Genomic DNA, 20,123 nt, shown 5'->3' on the forward strand with positions numbered 1-20,123 from the left:
ATTCAGAACATACAAAACTGATGGAGAAAGAGGAGGATAATGGAGGAGGAAGAAGAGGAAGGGGTAGAGAAGAAGCAGAAACAGGAGGAGATATCTGCACCAACCACTGGATAATGTTTGTTCCTCTGCTTTCTCTTGGGGACAGCTGCTGGAGCCATACTCCATGGAGAGTATAGAGTGGCTTTGGACTGCAAAAAAAAAAAAAAAGTATTTGTTGACTTCAGGCCAGCATCAATTTAATTTCAAGTCATTAAATGTTCAATTTTATTGGTACCTCAGGAAGGCGGCAATTGTTCCAGTTCCATGGCACAGACATTCTTTGAGGCAGGCTAGAACTTGTCTTGTTTGCCCAAACCTGAGCTAAGTCCTCAGGGAAAGGAGAGACGGTGTCATTCTGAAAGCACCCATCTCTTCTCATAAGAAGAGGGCCACCAAGGACCAGTGAGTCAGCTTCTCCTTTTAGGCCCTCCTGCTACTCTGGGACGTTAGCAGTTTTTATGCTTCACACCCTTGTGTCTTTTGAACAGTTTGATCCTTCCAGAGAGGCCTGATACAGCTGACAACAGACCTTTGTGTGGGTTAAATGACTCCATACTGCACTGAACAGTATTTCACAAAAGATGGCTCAAACTTCCTGCCACATGAGGGTGAGGAACAGAGTTTGGGGTTCCTTTAAACTCAGGTTTGGGTGCTTACTGTCTGGGAGCTAACTTTTCCGAGCTCTAGACTCCTCATGTATTCTCAATGCTGTTATGAAGAGTCAATGGGACAGTGCTTGAGAAATCTGCATACAGTATACCACACAGGAAGGGATCCAAGAATTGTAGCTGTGGCACCAATATTGCACCATGTATTGAAAGATGGGACATGGGAAATGTCACCCAGATTTCACTTCTATGGGCTCCAGATGCCCTGAGCAAACAAGATTAATGGGTGCAATTTGACTTTGAACAAGTTTCTTCTCATGACTTTAAAAGACAGCTGTGTTCCTCTCTAGACCAATGGGAGGACTCAAACGCTGAAAGTCAGTTGTAAACAGTGCAGATAGTCTTATAAATCCCTGTGTAAGCACGTGTAAGACATATGTAGGATCTAAGGCAGAAGTTCAGGAAAAGAAGATAAACACGAATCTGAAACCAGCATTGGGTCTACTCTCCAGCAGATGTCAAGGGAGTGAAGTTCAGCATTTGTGGAGAAAGTTTATAGAGCAGTCTTTGGAAATGCAAAAGAGTTGTCTCAAAGGTGACACTGCTGTAGGTAAAGTGTGTGCTTTTGGTCACATTAACATTCCACTGACGGATGTTGGATATGAGACGTGAGTCATCGCATTTTTGTCTGATGCTGCTCCAAAATGCACATCCTTGGTTAACCAGAGCAGGATTTTCTGTTCTCAGCATCTCAACAATTCCTACCCCTCTATTCTGTGGGATCCAGGACTTTCATCATATTAGAATGATTTTAAATGCACAAATAAGTTATGATGAAACATTCAAGTATAGTTAGTTATTTCCTGGTTAGTTGACAATATTGAAATCAAACAATACTACTACTGGAAATGGAACAAAAATATCCCAACATGTATTATACAAAGTTATTTATTAGTTTACAAAAGAGTTTGTTCGTTATACTGTGAAGGAAGGCACTGGAAAAATCCATACAAAAAATTTTTTAACAGTGAGTGTATGAAATGAAAATGCCACAAGACCAGGTTTGAGGGCATTGTGTCCATTTCTAAGCTAGCTGCTATCAGGTGATTGAAAATGGTGAAATGTAAACCATATGTGGGGTAGTGTGTGAATGGGTTCAATGTTTTAAAGTGTCATCTAGATGCAGTAGAGAAAGAGATACACCCACGACACATTCCAGTGTGGCTTCTACTAACTATAGCAGGAATCACAGCTTGTTTCCCGCTTATAGAAATCACCAGTGGTGGCTGCCGAAGGGACAAAGTCCACACAGTCCATGCCGGAGTAGGAGAAGAACTCTGTGCTTCTGAGGGCATCCAAATGCTCTGCCTCACAGGATGTGTAGTAGCAGACGGAGGAGGGGGTGGCTGGGGAGGAGTGATTGTACTGGGGGTGAGAGGGCCAATGCTGGCAGAAGTAGCCTTCTTCTGGGAGGCTGGAGTGTAGGGAATCCAGAGAAGGAGGAGAGGTGTAGTTTTCTGGAGTGCAAGAAGGCAGCTGAGTTGGCGAGTAACTGCAGCCAAAGGAACCAGAGAGACTGAAGGAATCCGAAGGCGATCCTGGAATCTAGAGAAACGAAAACCGGGAAACACAAAGCTTGGTAACTTAGACAGGATTAAAGGAGCTAAAGGAACGAAGCAGTGTGGATTTACTTGTGCAAAGTGAGAAAATTACGGCTAAGAACGAGCCTCAAACCCTTAACCTAAGTCTTTGGAAGTAATCTCATTTGCAGACTGTGATTTCATGACACCGCATCCTGTATTTCTTTTTCTCCTTCCCAACAATAAATTGCCTTGCTCCACTGCTTTCCTTTGTTAAAACCTTGCAGGATGTTTTAAATCTCACTGGTGTCTCAGGTCACCTGCACGTCAGATCCTGCTGCATGCCACAGTATAAGCTGCAGGTGGCACCTTGGGCGTTTCTTCACACCCTTGACATGAGGAGCCAGGTAAACACACAGAGGGAGAACCAGAGTCTTCATGGGCCCAGCATCTAGAACACCCGAGAATGAGAAACTGCCCCCTTCTGTTGCCAATGTATTCCCCTGCTGTCACATCTTAAGCACCTTTACAGTGGCCAACCTTGGAAGCTGAGCAGAAGCTGTGTTTCCCCATCAAAATATGCATGCACATTCTGTAGAGTTAGTTACTTTCCTATCTTCTCTAAATTCAGTTATCTTTATATAGACTTTATGAAGACATTAAAAACAACAACAATCTTACTCGTTTTAAAGAGAACGTATTTTTGAACATTTGAGATCCATCAAGAATAGAAAATTCCAAATTCTTTCAAAGATTAGGACTATTTTGTCTCGTTTTGAGAGAAGGTCTCGTAGCCTAGGTAGCCTAGGCAGTACATCAACTCCATATTTAGCTGAGGCTGACCTTGTCCATGCCTCCCAAATGCTGGGATTAAGGTGTGTACCACAGGGCTTCTGTTTTATTAACCATCTGAGGGTTAAGTATGTTCTTTTGCCTATGGCAGCCCAAACCAGCCAGTTAGGAGAGCCAGTTCAGCAGTTCAGCCAGGCCCCATGAGAATGTTGGTGTCACATGTAAGTAGCCTCAATCCATTTCAAGGACTTAAAAATCTAAGGGCTATTGTTGAAACTATTGATTTCCAGATAAACAGATATCTTAACATTTTTTTTTTTAAAGAGTAGCACCAGGAGACCTTTTTATTGCCAGACATCCATTTACATGGGAAATGATAATATGTGTATTCAAAGGTTTATGCCCTTCACAGTGCCCACACACTGAACTTTCAAATGCTTCCCTGACTATTTCCTGGTTGATAACATTTGTATGCTTTCTCACGAGATGATGCAAACACATCTACAAAGCATCTCTACCCGACAGTAAGCAAGTATCAGGCTCCAGGAAGGATGCGGGCGAGTTACCAGGCTCTGGTTATGGCAGAAAGGGGCCTCTTGACAGCTCTCTGGGAGATAGTGGGGAGCAATTTGTGCAGAGTTGAGCAAAGGCTCCGGGAGTGTGTCTGTCTGAAGGTAGGACTCAAAGATCTGGTCGAGGCAGCTAGGACTTTCTTCACAAGAGACACAGGTGGAAAATTCTCGGGCTTGAAAATAACTGGGTGCGGAAGACGTTGGTTCAGGCTCTAAATACAGTCCTAGAAGAGAAAGAGAAATGATTTTTGAGTAAAAATTGCAAAATAGGCTTGAATAGAGTTTTCTTCTATTTATTATATCTAGGGGGAAATGGAGGTTGGGAAACTCCTTGTAAGTAAACACTTTTTGGAATTTGGACCGTGTTAGTTGTCTCAGGTTAATCCAAGTCCCAGAGAACTTAACTTAATCTGATCGGTAATGTGATAGATGACTCTCAATACAGTTATGGTGAAATAAGAGAATGCATGTGGCCCAGCCAGTATCTCAATGCCACATTCAAGGAAGAGCATAAGCCTCTGCCTTCGGGGACATAAAAACATTAATGACTAAACTCTCAGCTGCAGCTCAAGGAAACTTCTCTGATGAATTTGTTGGGGGCTTTGGGAAACCTTCTGGTACTATGCTCTTGTTGCCTTCCTAAACTTTTCATGTAGAGACTTAAATTGTTGAGAAGAGAAGAGGGTTTTGAGACATGATGTAAGCAGGGATGCACAGGCTAACATTGGAAGCTTAGAATGTAGCACATGAATTAAGAGCTCAGCACAAAGAGCAGAAGTGTCTTATCTGTGGACACGTTAAGATGAGAGTACAACGGGAAAAATACGATGGAGAACAAATGAGGATAATCTGAGAAAAGCATCACTCCCTTTCCGGTTAATATGAATATTCCCAGTGGGTGATAATCAGCCTTAAAGGTTCAAAGGGGGTAGGTTTAGAGGGAGCCCATTAAAGGTCTCAGGTTCCTTTCAAGTTAAATTAAAGTGACATTTGGTGGGAACTGCTATAAACACAGGCTTCCTTCTAGCTGCTGAGTGGCAGAGGAAGGACTGTTTATGTAATAGAGTTATTTGTTTGGGGCTGGGGAAACTTACACTTGTTTGAACAGCTTTTTGGGGAGAGAGTAGAGAGTGGGAAGGAAGCCCCTGTTGGCTACAAGCTAAGTGAACAAGAGCAAAGGCGCTGTCCTGAATGGTCTGATTACAACCCATCCTACACCAAGAAAAGACAACAAGATTCTAAAGCAAACCCTGGTTTTATGGTGAAGTTGAGTTGCTTGGAGACCAGCAACAACTGGGATAAATGTAAAGGACAGAGTCTGGTTACAGAATGGACAGTTCAGAATGAAGACAAAACTTTGTCTTTCTTTCCTTTCTGGGCTTGCATCTGGAGTCACTTTCTGATTGGTTGGATTCCAATTAAATGGTGGTGCCTCTCTTAACCCCTGAATCAGGCTCTGAAGGGCTTCTGAGATGAACTTTTGAAAGGGTTTGAGGAAAGCTGGCTGTACTGACCTGCAGGCGATGGCATGGTGGTGTCGGGAGGATGGAGACTGCTGCTTTCTGACAGCTGTCAAGGCAAGAAGAGGAACTTGAAGCAAAGGGAAGGGTTGCACTTCCCCAGTGGGGAAGCTGGGCAGGGGATTGATGGGGACAGCTGCTTCAGCTCTGCGGTAAGCCTTCTTCTAAGAACACTGGACTTTAAACACAGCCAGCATTATGTTTGAGATTTGCTTTTTTGTTTGCTAACTTAGGCATTGTTTTTTTTCCTAATCAGATTCCTTGATAAAATGTTAAGTTATTAATTTTGATAAAGGCAAATGTAAGTCTTTTTTTTTTTTGTTACAGAAATAGGACAATTCAAGAAAAGTCAGCAAGCAGCCTTTCTATTAAGAAATTTATTTTATAATGAGTGAGAGTGTTAACATTTACTTAACCCAACTATGGCTATAGTCACTACATTTTCTTCAAGTTTGTATGTACTACTGGTTTCTTTGTCCTAGGAATTAATTTCCCCTAAAGAAATAAGTAATGATTAGACATTGTTTCTAGATTTCTTAAATCTGAGAAGCTAAAATATTCACATTTATGACTTTAAAATATAAGAAAAATTAAGATAAAATATTCACATTTATGACTTTTAAAATATAAGAAAAATTCTTGAAGTATTTGGTGATTCAGAGCCTATAAACATTTTGAGTTCATAGCCAGAAAAATTCAGTTCTTTCCAAATTTCAAAAAAATTTCTATTTTCTATATAATTTGCATTTAAAATGACAGCATCTAAATACTGAAAATTCATGAGACCGAACCTCTCAAACATGTAAAGTTAAGCACCTTGCCATTTCCAGTTGAAAGGACAATTATGCTGACCGAGTCATTCAGGATTTTTTCTTCTTCTTTCAGATTTCAGGTGGTGGTTTTAAAGTTTAAAGGGACCATGGCTGTTGCTCTGGGCTAGGAAGGGGAGCTCACCACACCTCTCTGGGGTTGCAGGGGTAGACTCACTCCTGTTCTCTGAGCCACTTCGAGCACCCAGCCAGCCACTGCTCAAACAGGAGGTGTGTTAATTTTGAAAACGATCCATGCTGTAATGTCACGAACCAGGAAGCTGGAGGCCTTTACAGCTCTTTATGCAAATATTTGGCTGTAGCAGCTTGAGCTGAAGGACTTGGAAGGAGGGCTATTTTTTTTTTTAATCAGCTTCATTGTAGAGCTTGCTTTTAACCCCCTGCTTCCCCCATTGGCCTGTTTGCTTGCTTCTCTGTTATCCTGTTATCTCCCAGAGGTATGTTTACAATGTCCTATTTGATATTATCTTTCTGGCCTGTGGTTCACTTTCTGCCTTGCTCTCAGAATACAAAGAATGGCGCCTCTCTTATTTCAAACAGCACACACATCCACAATCGACAACATATAAGAACACATTAAGCCTATTAAAACAAAACAAAGGAAACCGAGAGTGGTTAAAAAGAAGAAAGGTAAATTTTATCTTTAGATAAGCACCAACTCAAGTTTCTCTTTACCCCAAGGGCAAAGAAGAGAAGTGGTGTGTGTGTGTGTGTGTGTGTGTGTGTGTGTGTGTGTGTATGAACTGATAAGGCTGAAATAAAAATTTAAAATTAACTGTACCAGTCTGACACGTATACTTTCTGCTACAACTTGAGAACTGGATATCTGCCTCAGTCTATAACTACCATTGATGATTGGTTTCTTAAAGTTTCAAACAGTTATTATTCTGACTTCATAGCAAATTAAGGCAGATTTATTCTTGCTTTACAGTAATATTTGGCACAATTAATTCTCTCTTGGATTACTGTTTCCCAGAGATGTCTTTTAACATTGGACCAAGTTGGATATAGTCTCTGTTAAACTAGAAAGGTCTGCATGGAGCAGGCATACATTATTCTCCCTGGGATGCTATCTGCCCTCCTGACTGGGTACACTGTAGCAGCATCCCAGAATCTCAAAATCCTGTTTGTTCTCAGAAAGAGAATTTACATCTGGGGCTCCTACTGAGACTCTGTGCATGACTCCTGCAAGCTGGAAGGAGTGGGACGGACGAGAGCATTCTAGGAAGCGTAGAGCATGTTCCAGCAAGCAGAGTATGCTCTTGACAAACATTGGTTTTGAAGGCCTGCCTCATTCTCAAAGGGAACTCAGAAAATGCTAAATCAGACTCCTCTCAGGAACAGAGCCTTGGTCAAGTACTGAGGTGACATCCTTCCTCTTGCCCTGTACTCTGCTATGAGCCAAGGGTGGTCACACCAACTGTTAAGAACCCAATAGCCACAGGATTGCTGTGCCTAAACAGGCTGCTCTGGGTATGGCTGAAGCCGAGTTCTGTCAAGTACCAAAGCTCCTGGTTCTAGTTTTATTAATGGTATAGCTACGAACCATTGAGGTTATTAAGCGCCTGTTTAGTATGGTTGGCTCTGCGGAAAGACGAATTTAGAAAGCCAATACTGAAAAACAAGATGATCTTGTTTCTACCTTTAGCCTGTTACTAACTTCAAGACTTTGGATCTTCCCTGTCATGGAGGAATACATATTTCTGATCTATTTATGTCATCTGATCATTACCATCAAATGAAATAACAAATATACAAAGGTGCTTTGAACAAAGAATCACTTCTTTTTTTTTTTTTGCTATTGCCTGAAATTCTGCAAATGGGACAACTAATTTCTCTAGTTGTATGTGTCAAATCAGAGCAAATATACTTGCACTTTAAATTCTGAGAGAAAGGTGTAATACACATTAGTGTAAACTGCCTATCGGTCCTTGGTTGGAAATTATTTTAGTGATTTGTTGAGCACTCACTTGTGGAGAACACCCCTAAGTTCTTATTTAACCTTTATACAACCCTACTAGCGTTCAACTGAGAGATTACGGGAACAGACAAAAAAGATTCTAGTAAGTCAATGTGGTGGTGGACATGTGCCACATTACTGAGAACTAAGCCCCAGGCCCTCTGGCTCAGAAACCTATGTCACCATCCCTCCATAGTTTCTCCCTTCCATTGCTTGAGGTGCCAACATGGGACACGAACAGGATCACATGCAGACGAGACCAGTGACAACATAGATGACTGGAATTCTGTCTGATCCTCCCTCCACTCCCGCACCTACCCACAAGCAATCACTGTCATGTGCAGAAGGCTCTTCTAATTGAACTTGTCTTTCTTGGTGGACAAGCACGCCTAGTTTACATGGCTCTGCAGCTGCCCTAAGCACTCAGGCAACACATGTGAGGTGTCAGGTGCCTTATGACCACCCAGATCAGTTCTGTAATAGTTCTGCGTATTCCAGAGACAGAGGCCTTTTCTTCTAGGGACTTCCAGTGACTGGTGATTTTTCATTAACATGACCTCAGAGCCTAAATCACAGAAAAACTAGGTGGGTTTCTGGGAGAGATTTTTTTCAATGAGTTTGTTGGGGGCTCTATCTATATACTCTCTCTTAACACTGTAAAAACATACTCAACCTGTTGGCTGCCTCTCTCCCTTGCAGGGGACCAAGAAGCTTTCCCCACTCAGCTATGAGAGAGAAGTCTCCCACAGCCCTGAGCCCCACCATGTCCCACATGTTTCTGTGGCTGCCTGTGGTGACCTGGGATGAGCTTGGGGACACATGTAAGAATCTCTGAGCAGGGCTGTGCTTGTGGGTGGCCTCCGCATCTTCCCCTACACAGGGCTGAAAGAGGCCTGTGATGGACTGGGAGGGATGGAGAAGGTGGTGCTTACGGTTGCCCCTGAGGCCGCCTGGTGCGCCCTTCTTTGCTGCAGAAGCTCTCTCACAGTCATCTTCACACGGACACCTTGATACACCTTAGGTTTTTCTGGGGAGAGGCAACAAGGTCAGTGGTCAATTCCAAAGCCTGGGTCAAAGGGATGCAGTGACGGTCCCTCTGGTAAGGCTAGGATACCCAAAGCCAAGTTTCTACATTTGCAGAACACACAAAGAGAATGAAAACAAAACAAAACAAAACAAAACAAAACAAAACAAAACAAAACAAGACACCCACAATTCTCAAACGTGAAAAAGTGAACACAGGCAGGTGCTTCAGGGTTCTAGGGGGTGCAGTTTCTGTGGGCATCTATGAAGTTATTCACCCCTAGTTGGGCCCCATCCTCAGGACAGTACAAGCTGTTCTGCTCTGGAATGTGGAAGAAGGTCAAATAAGCCTGCTATTTTGGCTACGGGAGTAAAATCTGGGGTTCCGGCTCGGCTTGTGGATCCGGGGGTGCTCTCCGTTTCACAGGTGACCTCACCGACCTCATCATAATGTTTATATTGGGAACAACCCTCTCCCCCGCCCCCACACTGTAGTCCTCTATCAGTCCAGGCATGGCTTCTGGGGAAGTACAACCTTTAATTGTGGTGCCCTTGGTCTGGAAGCCAGCCCTGAGACAAGCTTCAGGGGTCTGGGCAGTTTGTCCTGGTCCTGTGAGGGACTTACTGCACTGACCTCGGAAAAGGGGCCAACTTCGGGAAATATTCTCCTGCCGTTTCTTTCCCTTTATCAAAAATGTCTTTTCTTCCTCACCTCCTTTCTCCCTCCACTGACTCTGTCGTTCTTTTCTTCTTTTCCCACCCCCTCCCTTTCCGGTGCAGGCATTTGGAGAACTGGGCTGTGGAGCGTTCTCCTGCAAGAACTGCAGCTCTTGAGTAAGAGCATCCCGAGGCTCCCTAGGACCGCGCAGTCGCCTGGAGGCAGCCCTCCGGAAGGGGCCGCCCCTGAGCCGGCAGAGCTGGGCCGGGAGACCTGGGAGAGCCCAAGTGACCGGCAAGCTAGGCGGGGGTCGGCTGGGAGGGACCGGTGACAGCCTGGGGGTCCCCGGCAGAGCGCAGTGAGTAGGTCTGGCTGGTTGTTAGGCCAGGCTAGACCGGACAGACGCACTTTCCGAGTAGGATTTGACCTAGAAGCCCAGTGTGACTCCCACCCCAACCTTGACCCTGGAGAGAGCACCTATTAGTCTCACGGGGAGGGGCGGAGCACAGTGGCCCCTGGCTTAGGCGTTTGGCGACAGTGCCACGCCACCAGCGCCTCGCCTGGTTAGTGTAGAAACCGTGGCTGGACAGCAGGGAGACCCCTCACCCACGAGCCAGATTCTGAGAACTAGGATCCCCCAGGAAAGTTAGTGCGCTATTCTTCCCGGTCCTGGGCATCGGTTGTCTTGCTGCAGTGCCAGGACGTGCCTACTCCGCCCCAGTCTCCTTCCCTCCCATCCCCACTGGCTGGGTCGGCTCTGGGATCTGCAGGTAGCGCTGGCGCGCCTCGGGGTCCACGCGGAGCCAGCCCCAGCCCAGCTCCCTTCTGGGTGCGTCCTGCTCCAGCCCAAGGCTCACCGTGAGCCTCTAGCTCCCCCGCGCCGCCGCTTCTGGGCTCACAAGGTCGGCGCCTCCAGATTCCCAGGGCACCAAGGTGGAAAAGTGAAAGGGTAGGCAGGGGCGTGGGGGGACGCGATTGCCCGGAGCGGCGTTGTGGGTCTCTGGGCCTCTGCTCTGGGGAGCAGGCACCCAGAGGGAGCCGCCACTGCGGGCTCGCGTCCTCTCTGGATCCATGCCCGGCCCTGACTATCATTCCCTGACTTTGTGCCTCTCTGTTATACGCAGGAAAAGCAGAGGAAATACACTCGGATCCAAGTGTCCCTGGCCCTCATGACCCGACCCCTGGAGAAGCATCTGAGTTACCCGACATCCTGGTCAGCAGGAGCTGGGCCGGAGACTGGATGCTGCAGCTTCAGAGACTCAGCACCTAGGAAGGCTCCTGTGCAGGGAGAAATGCAGAGATGCGACATTTTTAAAGTTTCACAAAACACGAGGCAGCACCCAGGTCCCTGGATCAGGAGACACACAGAATTAATGTTTTATACCTTCGGGTATAGGTTTGAGTTTTTTCCCCCTCATGCCAAGTATTTAAAACCTCTAGAAACCCATGATTTGACAATCAATGATTGCGCGATACTTTCAATTTGAATATTCAAAGGCTTAACAAAATGGACTATCTTCTGCAGAAATCCTGCACACAGGCACCCCTCAGAGAGTCCAGAGAAACAGAGAGCAAGATTCCCTTGGGTCCTAACCTTTGCTTTTCTCCTATTTTAAACATTTTGTCCACCTGCCCACAGACAGAGCAGGTGTCCTCAGATATGCTCCATGTTACTGCCTCAAAGGCTGCTCAGAGGCCCCCACTGACCTAGGCTGCTCCCCGTGGACCACCTGAGCCAGGTTGGACAACCACAGTGATTCTCACTCGTCCAGTCTCCATTCTAAGGGGGAAACTTCAGGTTTTGGAGAGTGAATATGGCAGACAGAGGGCGTGGCACAGCAAAAAGCCACTTTAGGCCCAGGCTGCAGGCCGGAGGCCGAAGCTTTGTGCTTTGTATTGCTCTGGTCCTCCCTGGCCACAAGGCTTGCCTGTCTGCATCCTCCCTCCTGCTAGGCCACAGACACTGGGGTTCCAGCAAGCCTTCCTGGTACATCAGCGCTCACTTTCTTCGAAGCTGTGGACCGTCACAGCTGCCCCTGACCATCTGAGGTTCCTTTAGGCCAGGATTCCACTGCTGCCTTGTGGCAATTCTATTCCTGTATTTGGTTGTTTGTAATTCCTCGAATCCTAGCTTGCTTTTTTTTTCCTCCTCATAGAACTCCTGCTTTTTTAAGAGGAAGGGTATGTGGTGTTTTTGTTTTGTTTGTTTGTTTGTTTTTTGAAGGCTCTGAGGATCGAGGTAGGAATTTGGAGTCAAGCTGTCTTCTTGGACTCCTCACAAACAACTTGGGCCTGTGCTGATGTGTATTTCTGAAGCACTGCCTGAGTTGCTCTCTGTCCTGTGATTTGAAGGATGAAGAGACTGAAGTGATGTGGAATGTGAGGTCAAGACGTCACAGTCACAGGGAGACAGAAGGGTCCCTTTTGCAAATAACTAGGACATTTCCAGGAATGCAGAAAAGCGAAGGTTTAGGCCTGTATTCTTTAATCCCCGAGTTGTCTGAAGTGCAAAAAAACCAACCCCCCCCCAAAACAACCAAAAACCCAACTCTCCCCAAACCAAAGCAAAACAAACAAAAACCAAAAAAGCAAGCTTTAGACTCAAAAGCCTTTAGAAAAAAATATCTGAAAATGTAAAAATGTGTTAGATACAGTGTATCTAACAAACAGCCCAGCTAAAGGGTGTCTGGGGATGATGAAAGCATGCGGAGTAGGCCTGTCTGCCAGGCAGGTGGAGCCACATATCTGGGACAGGGTCAGGGCTGGGGACACTTGAGGTAGCATCCAGCGGTGGAGAGTAGGGTTGTATTTGGTCTGAGTGTTTATCAGCCACTGGAGCCTATTTCTGCAAAGCCAGGTCTGCGGACTAGACCAGAAACAGGACCATGAGATCTGAGAGAAGCCCTCTCCCTGGCACCTCATCCTCCCTCTCTCTAGTCAACATTTTTTCCTTGCTGCCTTTCTCCTTTCTGTCTTGCTTTTAAGATCTCATGGTTGTTCTTTGGTTGTTTTGTTTAAACACACCCCCTCCCTCATTTTCTGTTCCTTGTTTTTCTCCCTGTTGACACTTTTCTTCATTTCTTGTCTCTTTTTTTCTCTGAGTCTATAGGTGACTCTCTTTCCCCTCCTCTGCAGTGCTGTTTCAGTCTTTCACACTAAATATTTCTCTTCAGCTCTCCTTTCACACAGAAATGAGCAGAGATGTCCTGAGTTCCCAGTTTTCCCTTGACATTATCTAGGACATTGATGCTAGTGACTGGGTTTTCTAGAGAGAACACAGACAGGAAGACATAGGCTCTTTAGAAGCCTGGTGTCTACAGAGATAACAAAAAACAAAGAAATTGCCATTCTTTTCTCCTGGAAGTCTTTGTCTGAGCCATAGCTTACATCCTGAGGATGGTGCATTTATGTGCTGATGCAGTTCCTGAGGTTTAGAGTCTGATGATGTTGTTGACAAATACCTTCAGAAAGCTATTTCCACAGGCCCATTTTGAGAATCTTCCCTGTGCTATCCTTCAGGTCAGGTCAACATCCAGGAGTTCTGGATTCTTGTTCTTGTAACTGAAAAGCCTCAGCACAGACCTCTCAGAGCCAAAACCATGCTTGCTTCAGGAGGTAGGAGACAATGCTTTCTCAGTAGATCCCCTTGCCCCCCTCTCTGTCTCTGTCTGTCTGTCTGTCTCTGTGTAGCGTGCATGTATGCATGTGTGTGTGTGCATTCGTGTGTGCGTGCATGTGTGTGTCTGTGTGATGATAGCTAGAGCAACCAGCCATTTTTGCCTTGAGATTCCAAATGCCTGTACAACTCAGTACCCTGCTTGATTGCTTGCTCGCTCACTTGCTCATCCATCCATCCATCCATCCAGCCAGCCATTCATCCAGCCATCCAGCCATCTATCCATCCATCCATCTCAGTGTTGAGATATAGTTCAGAGCATGCTGGGTAAGCAGTCTACAACAAAATTACATCCCTAGCTCAGAAGATTGTTTAAAGTTCTCCTTTATTGTTCTTGGGTACCAGGCCTGTTTTGCATAGTAAATGACAGAACTGGTGTTCAGACTTTTGTGTCACCCCAAAGTCATTGCTGTGTTATTAGTGTGTTCAAGGGGCTTAAGACTGCAGCGTACTGATGACAGAATATTCCAGAAACATGGAGTCCTAAAGAAGCAACTGGCTAGCAGTGAGGATAAGTTGGTCATTATGCTAACTGTAGTTTGTAGTTGTCCAACCAGAACCCTCTTCTGGGAGCTTATTGCTTCTAGGATACCTCCCTGGAGGCCCAATAATCCCTCTGAGGTTGTAAAAAAAAAAAAAACGGGGGGTGGGTGGGGAGGAGTTGGGTCTGTTCTTCTGCCACAAGCTCCTTCACTTATAAGGCTACCTTGATGTTGGGTATGGGAGCCGATACTGAAATGCTGAGAGGGATATTGAAATGAGAGGGAGTGGCATCTTGACCAGTGGCTTTTTAGCTTGTAGCTCCATCATTGGCTCATAGAAAAGTCTATGTGGAGGAGATAGGTGTCACTATTTGTGAAGCAGATTTTGTCTTTAAATGAGCCACAATCCACTGAGATGTACACTGTTCCTTGAGCACCAGGTATATACCAGGCACAGTAATAAGCACCAGAAGGTCAAAGATAAGTAAGCCTTGGTTTCTGCCAGTAATGGCTCCGTTCTCCCATGTGCTCATCACTGCTTTCCTATTGTAGGCTCATTTGCATATTCATTCATTCATTCATTCACTCATTCATACATTTATTCAACTACCATATGTTAATTGCTCTGACTGGCCCAGTACTTGCTTTCTACCCAAGCCTTCTCCCCTCAAAGCCCCTGTCCGTGGTTTTTCCCATCCTTCCTAAATCAGCTTTTCAGATCTCTGCTTTTCCATGCCACAAACTTAGAATTTCTTCAGTTTGTCACTGGCCGTCATGCAGTCAGCAGCGCCTGGAGTGAGTGGAATGGGCATTGTTAATGTGTAAAGTTGAACGTTTTTAATTGAAAAAAAGTATCGATGTTCTTTTTCATGCAAATGACACTGCGCAGCCTTGTGCTTCCCCTCCCAAACAGGTTGTATTAAACGTAGACATGTGCTTATTGAAAGACCTTCAGTATAAGGAAAAGGTGTAGTTATTGCTTCTAAATTTGACTATAGCCCTAAATTTTCTTTAGTAATGCAAAATTCTTTTGTCACCTCAATGTTGGGACACTGTTACTGAATGTTGTGGGAAATATCAAGTTCCAAAATGTTGAATACATAGAAGAAACAAGCATTTATGGGTCCTCGGGAAGCAGTTCGGTCCATGTGAAAATGGCCAAGAAGATTATAAATGGAGGTTATGTAATAATGTATACATAGTCAGTTTTCCCCCATAGTATATATTCTTCGGAATTTAGACTTCCCTTTTAAAAAGGTTATGATGAGCAAACCTTTGATCATTTATTATTTATACAAGAAAAGTACCACACCATACTACTTGGAAAGTTGCTGTTTTACTTAAAACATTTTTATTGCACCGTACCGCTAACATAAAAGTGTATAGAAAATACTGTCATGCAAAGCTGTGACTATTTCACCAAGGTTGAGAAACAAAATGGCTGAGTGATTGCCCATTTGTATTACAGTGTCTAAGCACTGGAACTTCTGGATCCTTCCACTTAAGACATTTGATTGGGGGAAAAGTCTATTATTTTTCTTACTGTAGAAGAGCTGATATCTTGATATTATTTGTTAGGTCTATAGTTTTTCCTTTTGGAATATGAAAGTTTCCCCCTGTTCTTTCTTGTAATCTACTGATTATGTAATCTACATTTTGCAAACCTATATGTGGTATTGGTCTGAAGTTATTGTTAAAAGCTATTTACGTATCACATATCTAATAAAGCATGATGCCAATGTTTGAAAATAACTCTGGAAAAATTTTATTATTACTTAGATTGACCCTGGAAGATTATAGTTTTTGATTTATTGTGTTTGAAATAATCACACCAGAGATATTAAGCCCCAAATAACTAATTTGTATGTCTTCTTAGAAATATATCAAAGGACACATGGTTAGTAAGAGATACACCAGTATTTTTTTGTGCTACTTCAGAAGTTCATCAATTTGTATTCTTAAAGATATTTTAAAGTACTTAATCAGCCGTCTTAAGAATGTGCCATCAAATTTTCAATTTTTATCCATGGTCAACTTGTTTTAGGGGGCTAATAGCCACAGAGTCAGGGGCTAAATAGCCGCTCACTTTTGTGGTACTTTCAATTCAATATAAGGAAGGTTTACTGAGCATCTACAACATGCTGGCCCCGAGCCAGGTGAGTCATTCATGAGTCCCCCATGCCCTCAAATCTTTAACTACATAGTCTATAAACTCTTTGTTATATAAACTCTTATGATATATATAATCTCTTTGTCTATAGCAGTGGTTCTCAACCTTAATAATTCAACCCTTTAATACAGTTCCTCATGTTGTTCCTCAATCATAAAATTATTTTCCTAACTACTTTGTAACTGTGTTTTTGCTACTGTTGCGACTAGTGATGTAAATATGCGACATGCAGGGTACCTTATGGGTGACACCAGGGGGTCCTGACCCACACGTTGAGGTTGAGAACCATTGATTTAGCCCATAGGTGGTTGATCTTTCTAGAGTCAATGATCTGTGAATATGTTGTATAATGCAAACAGTGTATCAATGGCTTGAATAGAGAAGGTACTTTAGACAGAACCCAGCTATTGACTTTAAAGTTAATTTTGGCGAGTCACTTGGGATTCCTTATTATTTTGGTACTTTAAACATAAGTGGCTTTCTTCCTGATTATATGTTTAAATTTACATATTGAAAAAGTAGATCTTCAGATACTCTTTTGTGTGTACGCCTCTCTCTATGGAAGCACCTAACTTACTGCGGAGGTTAGCAGCTCGGTCCTCTTTGTGGACTTAGTCTTGAGGCACTTTATTAGTGTCCTGCCATTGTTTTATTTACTCAGCCGTGGAAAGTGGAAAGTCATAATGATCATTTAAAAGTACTTATTAAACAAACAAAGTAAAGATGTGGTTTCCTTCTCTCATTCTTCAGGGTTCTAATTACACCATAAGAGAATTACAAGCACTTCAACAGTATACTGTGTGTGGCCAGTGATTCACCAGGTGATTGTCTACAAGGCTGGCTTTGCACGGGAAAACTTTACATTTCACTTAATGATTTTTATTGCATGAGTTTATTTATTTGTGCATGGGATGTGTGCATACGAGGTTCATGCATGTCATGGTATACTTGTGGAAGTCACGTCTCTGCTTCCTACCACACGAGACCTGAGGATAAGGCCTGGGACAGCAGGCTTCACCTGCTAAGCCTTACTGCTGGTCCTTAAGTTTCACCTTTGACTTCTGGTGTTTTCTTAAGTAGGTTGAACTTGACATCGCTATTTTCACCCAACTTAAACCGTAAACATGCCCTGAGTCTTGGCAAGACCTCAAAGAGATGGCATTCTGAGCCGAGGCTCACAGTTTACTTTGGTTCTTCCGTGGGAGGGTATGAGTCAGAAGGCATCAGGGTTGGGGGTGGGGGTGGGGTGAGGGGGGAAGAAGGGGGAGAGGAGAGAGAGGAATGCGTTTTTTCCGTGCTCTGGTATTGTGCAACCACAGGTGTGGCTGATATCCCCATGCTGCATAGGAAGTGGTGTAGGGAGACGTGGTTAATTTCCCTGACAGAACTTTGTAGTTTGTTTCCATTTTTAAAATAAGACATTTCTAGAACAATAAAGAGGACCAAATTAGAATATATGAAAGTGACACACATTGTCAAGGTAAACACAGTCCTTAAAATCATCCACCACTTGGAATTCATCACCTCACTCTTACTCCCGACATCCCCCTCTCCTGTGGGCATGACAGCTGTAATGGGCAATCGATGGAGAATGGTCTGTGTGTATCTTCCTTGTTATAGGTTAACCTGTGGACACTGTGAACCAAGTTAGCCAGTTTAAGAAGAGTGGAGACACCTTGGTGTGCTCTGTTTCTCTCTACAGTCTGGCAGACAGGCTCTATTTATTTGTGAACCAATGTCTCTTCAGAGTATTACAAGATAAATGAACAAAGTGGGCCAAGATGACAAATACTGAACATAATAGCCAAACGAATGTTAGAATTACAATGGACAGAAACTACAGTAGTCACTACTTAGTGACTTTCCTGGTGGGTACTACACAACTATTGTTATTAAAACATTTATACAACCAATCTAGAAAACTGACTCTCATGAAGATCCCTAATCTACAGAGGGCCCTGGTTTCCTTCTTCCACTGCAGGGGCCTGATGCTCAGATCTGAGGAACAGCTGTGTCACAGAAGGGTTTTCTAGAGCTCCTGGGAACCAGAATGGAGATCTTAAGTGACAGAAGAGTCCAGAAAGAACAGCCCTCCTCTGCTGCTGTGGGTGATGCCAGCTTTCCTGGGTGAACACACACTAAGCAGAATAAAGCTTAGGCTGGCCTGTCCTTCTAGTGTCTACTCAGTGTAATATCAGGATTGCTGGGCTATGAGCTGTTTTTTCTAATGTTTTGAAGAATCTCTGCTAGCTGCCAGCACTCAATTAATCTAAGTGTTCATCAGTGGATAAACAGATAAATCTCTCTCTCTCTCTCTCTCTCTCTCTCTCTCTCTCTCTCTCTCTCTTTCTCTCTCTCTCTCTCTTTCTCTCTCTGTCTTGCTCTGCTCAGTCTTCACTCCCGTAATTTATGACAATATAGAGGAACTTCAGGGGCACACATTAAATGAAATAAACCAGGAGCCCAAAGATAGGTGTTTCATGATCTCATTTGTAGACATTGTATAGATATATAGAAGTCTATACATTGTATAGACCCTTTTAGAAATGATTAACAGAGACTAAGGTGGGGAAAGGCAGAGAGCTAGGAAAGAAGTTGGTCATTGGGTACAAACCTACAGTTGGGATAAGCAAGCTTTGGCATATGACTTCACATTCAAGTGACTGCCATTAATAATAACAGTTAATATTTCAAAAAACCTAGAAGAGATGATTTCCCCTTATTTTTATTGTGATCATTGAAGAAAGGGTTTTAATGTTTTACTACTAAGACAGGATAAATGTTTTGAAGCCATGGGTATGTCATTGCCATGATTAGATCACTGTATAATGTTTACATACTGTATTAGTTTTCTGTCAACCTGACACAGACTAGAGTCATCTGGAAGAGGGCACCTCAGCTGGGAAAATGACCTCATCAGATTGGTCTGTGGGCAAGTCCATGGGGCAAGGATTGATGTGTGAGGGCACAGTCTAATGTGGGTAGTGCCACCCCTGGCAGGAGGTTCTGAGTCTAATGTGGGTAGTGCCACCCCTGACAGGAGGTTCTGAGTCTAATGTGGGTAGTGCCACCCCTGACAGGAGGTTCTGAGTCTAATGTGGGTAGTGCCACCCCTGACAGGAGGTTCTGAGTTGTGAAAACAAAACCAAAAAGCCGAGGGAGCCATGGGGAACAGACCACAGAGCAGTGTTTCTCAATGGGTCTCTTGCCTCCAGGTTTCTGCCTGACTTTCTTCATGATGGGCTAAGCTGGAGCTTGTAAGGCCCTGCCTTCCAAGCTGCTTTTGGGCCATGATGTTTATCACAGCAGCAGAAAGCAAATTAGAACATGCATATTTAAGGATCACATTGTATCCCCACAGATTTGTATAATCATTTATGTGCATACATACATATATATGTACACACACATTCATACACACATACATACATGCATACACACACATTCATACATACACACGCATACACACATTCATACATACACACATACACACATGCATACATACACATACATACACACACACATACATACATACATGCATACACATTCATACATACATACACACATACACACATGCATACATACACATACATACACACACACATTCATACATACACACACATACATTCATACATACACACACATACACACATGCATACATACACATACACACATACATACATACACACACATACATACACACATACATACACACATACATACACACATACATACATACACACACATACATACACACATACATACACACATACATACATACACACACATACATACACACACACATTCATACATACACACATAATACATACATACATAAGTGTGCATATCTAGAGCTACCTAAAATTAGCTGTTGAAAGAAAGGAAGTCACCAGTGAGACATGGCCACATGGCAGCCACCGAAGTTCCTTTTCCTGTGCTCCTACATGGGTACTCTCCAGGGGGGAGCTCTGAGCACAAGGAAGAGGGAGGCTTTCAACTCTTAATTTCAGAAGCTAGGGGTGGTTTGTTGAGATAGAAAACCTCACCAGAAGATGAGAGAAGGAGATGTCCACTATTTGCATCTAAGTATGAATTACTACCCGGATTTGAATTTGTACACTCTACCTTCCTAGCTGAGGTAAACAATAAGACATCAGCAGAGGACATTTTGAGGACTTTCTTGAAGAATTTGGCCAAACTGGAACTTTAGAGA

At 43.7% G+C, this 20,123-nt stretch overlaps 2 protein-coding genes across 7 annotated transcripts; one reads left to right on the top strand and one right to left on the bottom strand.

Annotated features, from left to right (window-relative positions):
• Positions 1-1,577: 1,577 nt before the first annotated feature.
• On the bottom strand, positions 1,578-9,769 carry Pou2af3 (POU class 2 homeobox associating factor 3). Of its 4 annotated transcripts, XM_076925178.1 has the most exons (5): positions 9,637-9,769; positions 8,834-8,928; positions 5,106-5,160; positions 3,586-3,815; positions 1,578-2,252 (listed from the first exon to the last, which is right to left on the bottom strand). In XM_076925178.1, the coding sequence occupies exons 2-5, from the start codon at positions 8,891-8,893 to the stop codon at positions 1,878-1,880; spliced, it is 720 nt and encodes a 239-aa protein (XP_076781293.1). In that variant the 5' UTR covers positions 8,894-8,928; positions 9,637-9,769; the 3' UTR covers positions 1,578-1,877. The 4 variants fall into 4 exon arrangements, with proteins under 4 accessions (XP_076781293.1, XP_076781292.1, XP_076781291.1 ...); XM_076925177.1 differs by lacking the exons at positions 8,834-8,928; positions 9,637-9,769 and adding an exon at positions 6,099-6,173; XM_076925176.1 differs by lacking the exons at positions 8,834-8,928; positions 9,637-9,769 and adding an exon at positions 6,071-6,156.
• LOC143439194 (uncharacterized) lies at positions 5,125-13,642 on the top strand. Of its 3 annotated transcripts, none has more exons than XR_013107560.1 (4): positions 5,125-5,263; positions 8,601-8,722; positions 9,705-10,531; positions 10,707-13,642. XR_013107560.1 is itself a non-coding variant. In XM_076925179.1 (4 exons), exons 1-3 carry the CDS (start codon positions 5,238-5,240, stop codon positions 9,911-9,913), a joined length of 357 nt encoding a protein of 118 aa, XP_076781294.1. In that variant the 5' UTR covers positions 5,125-5,237; the 3' UTR covers positions 9,914-9,940; positions 10,707-13,642. The 3 variants fall into 3 exon arrangements, 2 of the variants coding, with proteins under 2 accessions (XP_076781294.1, XP_076781295.1); XM_076925179.1 differs by having other exon boundaries at positions 9,705-9,940; XM_076925180.1 differs by having other exon boundaries at positions 9,705-9,758.
• Positions 13,643-20,123: the final 6,481 nt, after the last annotated feature.

The sequence above is a fragment of the Arvicanthis niloticus genome, chromosome 26 (assembly GCF_011762505.2).
Source record: "Arvicanthis niloticus isolate mArvNil1 chromosome 26, mArvNil1.pat.X, whole genome shotgun sequence".
In the NCBI taxonomy this organism is placed as follows: Eukaryota; Metazoa; Chordata; class Mammalia; order Rodentia; family Muridae; genus Arvicanthis; species Arvicanthis niloticus.

Bases quoted from the DNA above. Each gene is read 5' to 3' on its own strand.
- LOC143439194 (XM_076925179.1), top strand. From the start codon at position 5,238: ATGGGGACAGCTGCTTCAGCTCTGCG. The intron at 5,264-8,600 runs GTAAGCCTTCTT...TCTCCCTTGCAG, and splicing joins ACAGCTGCTTCAGCTCTGCG to GGGACCAAGAAGCTTTCCCC. The intron at 8,723-9,704 runs GTAAGAATCTCT...TTTCCGGTGCAG, and splicing joins GGATGAGCTTGGGGACACAT to GCATTTGGAGAACTGGGCTG.
- Pou2af3 (XM_076925178.1), bottom strand. From the start codon at position 8,893: ATGACTGTGAGAGAGCTTCTGCAGCAAAGAAGGGCGCACCAGGCGGCC. The intron at 5,161-8,833 runs GTAAGCACCACC...TTGCCTTGACAG, and splicing joins AGGCGGCCTCAGGGGCAACC to CTGTCAGAAAGCAGCAGTCT. The intron at 2,253-3,585 runs GTAACTCGCCCG...TCGTTTCTCTAG, and splicing joins TCTGCCATAACCAGAGCCTG to ATTCCAGGATCGCCTTCGGA.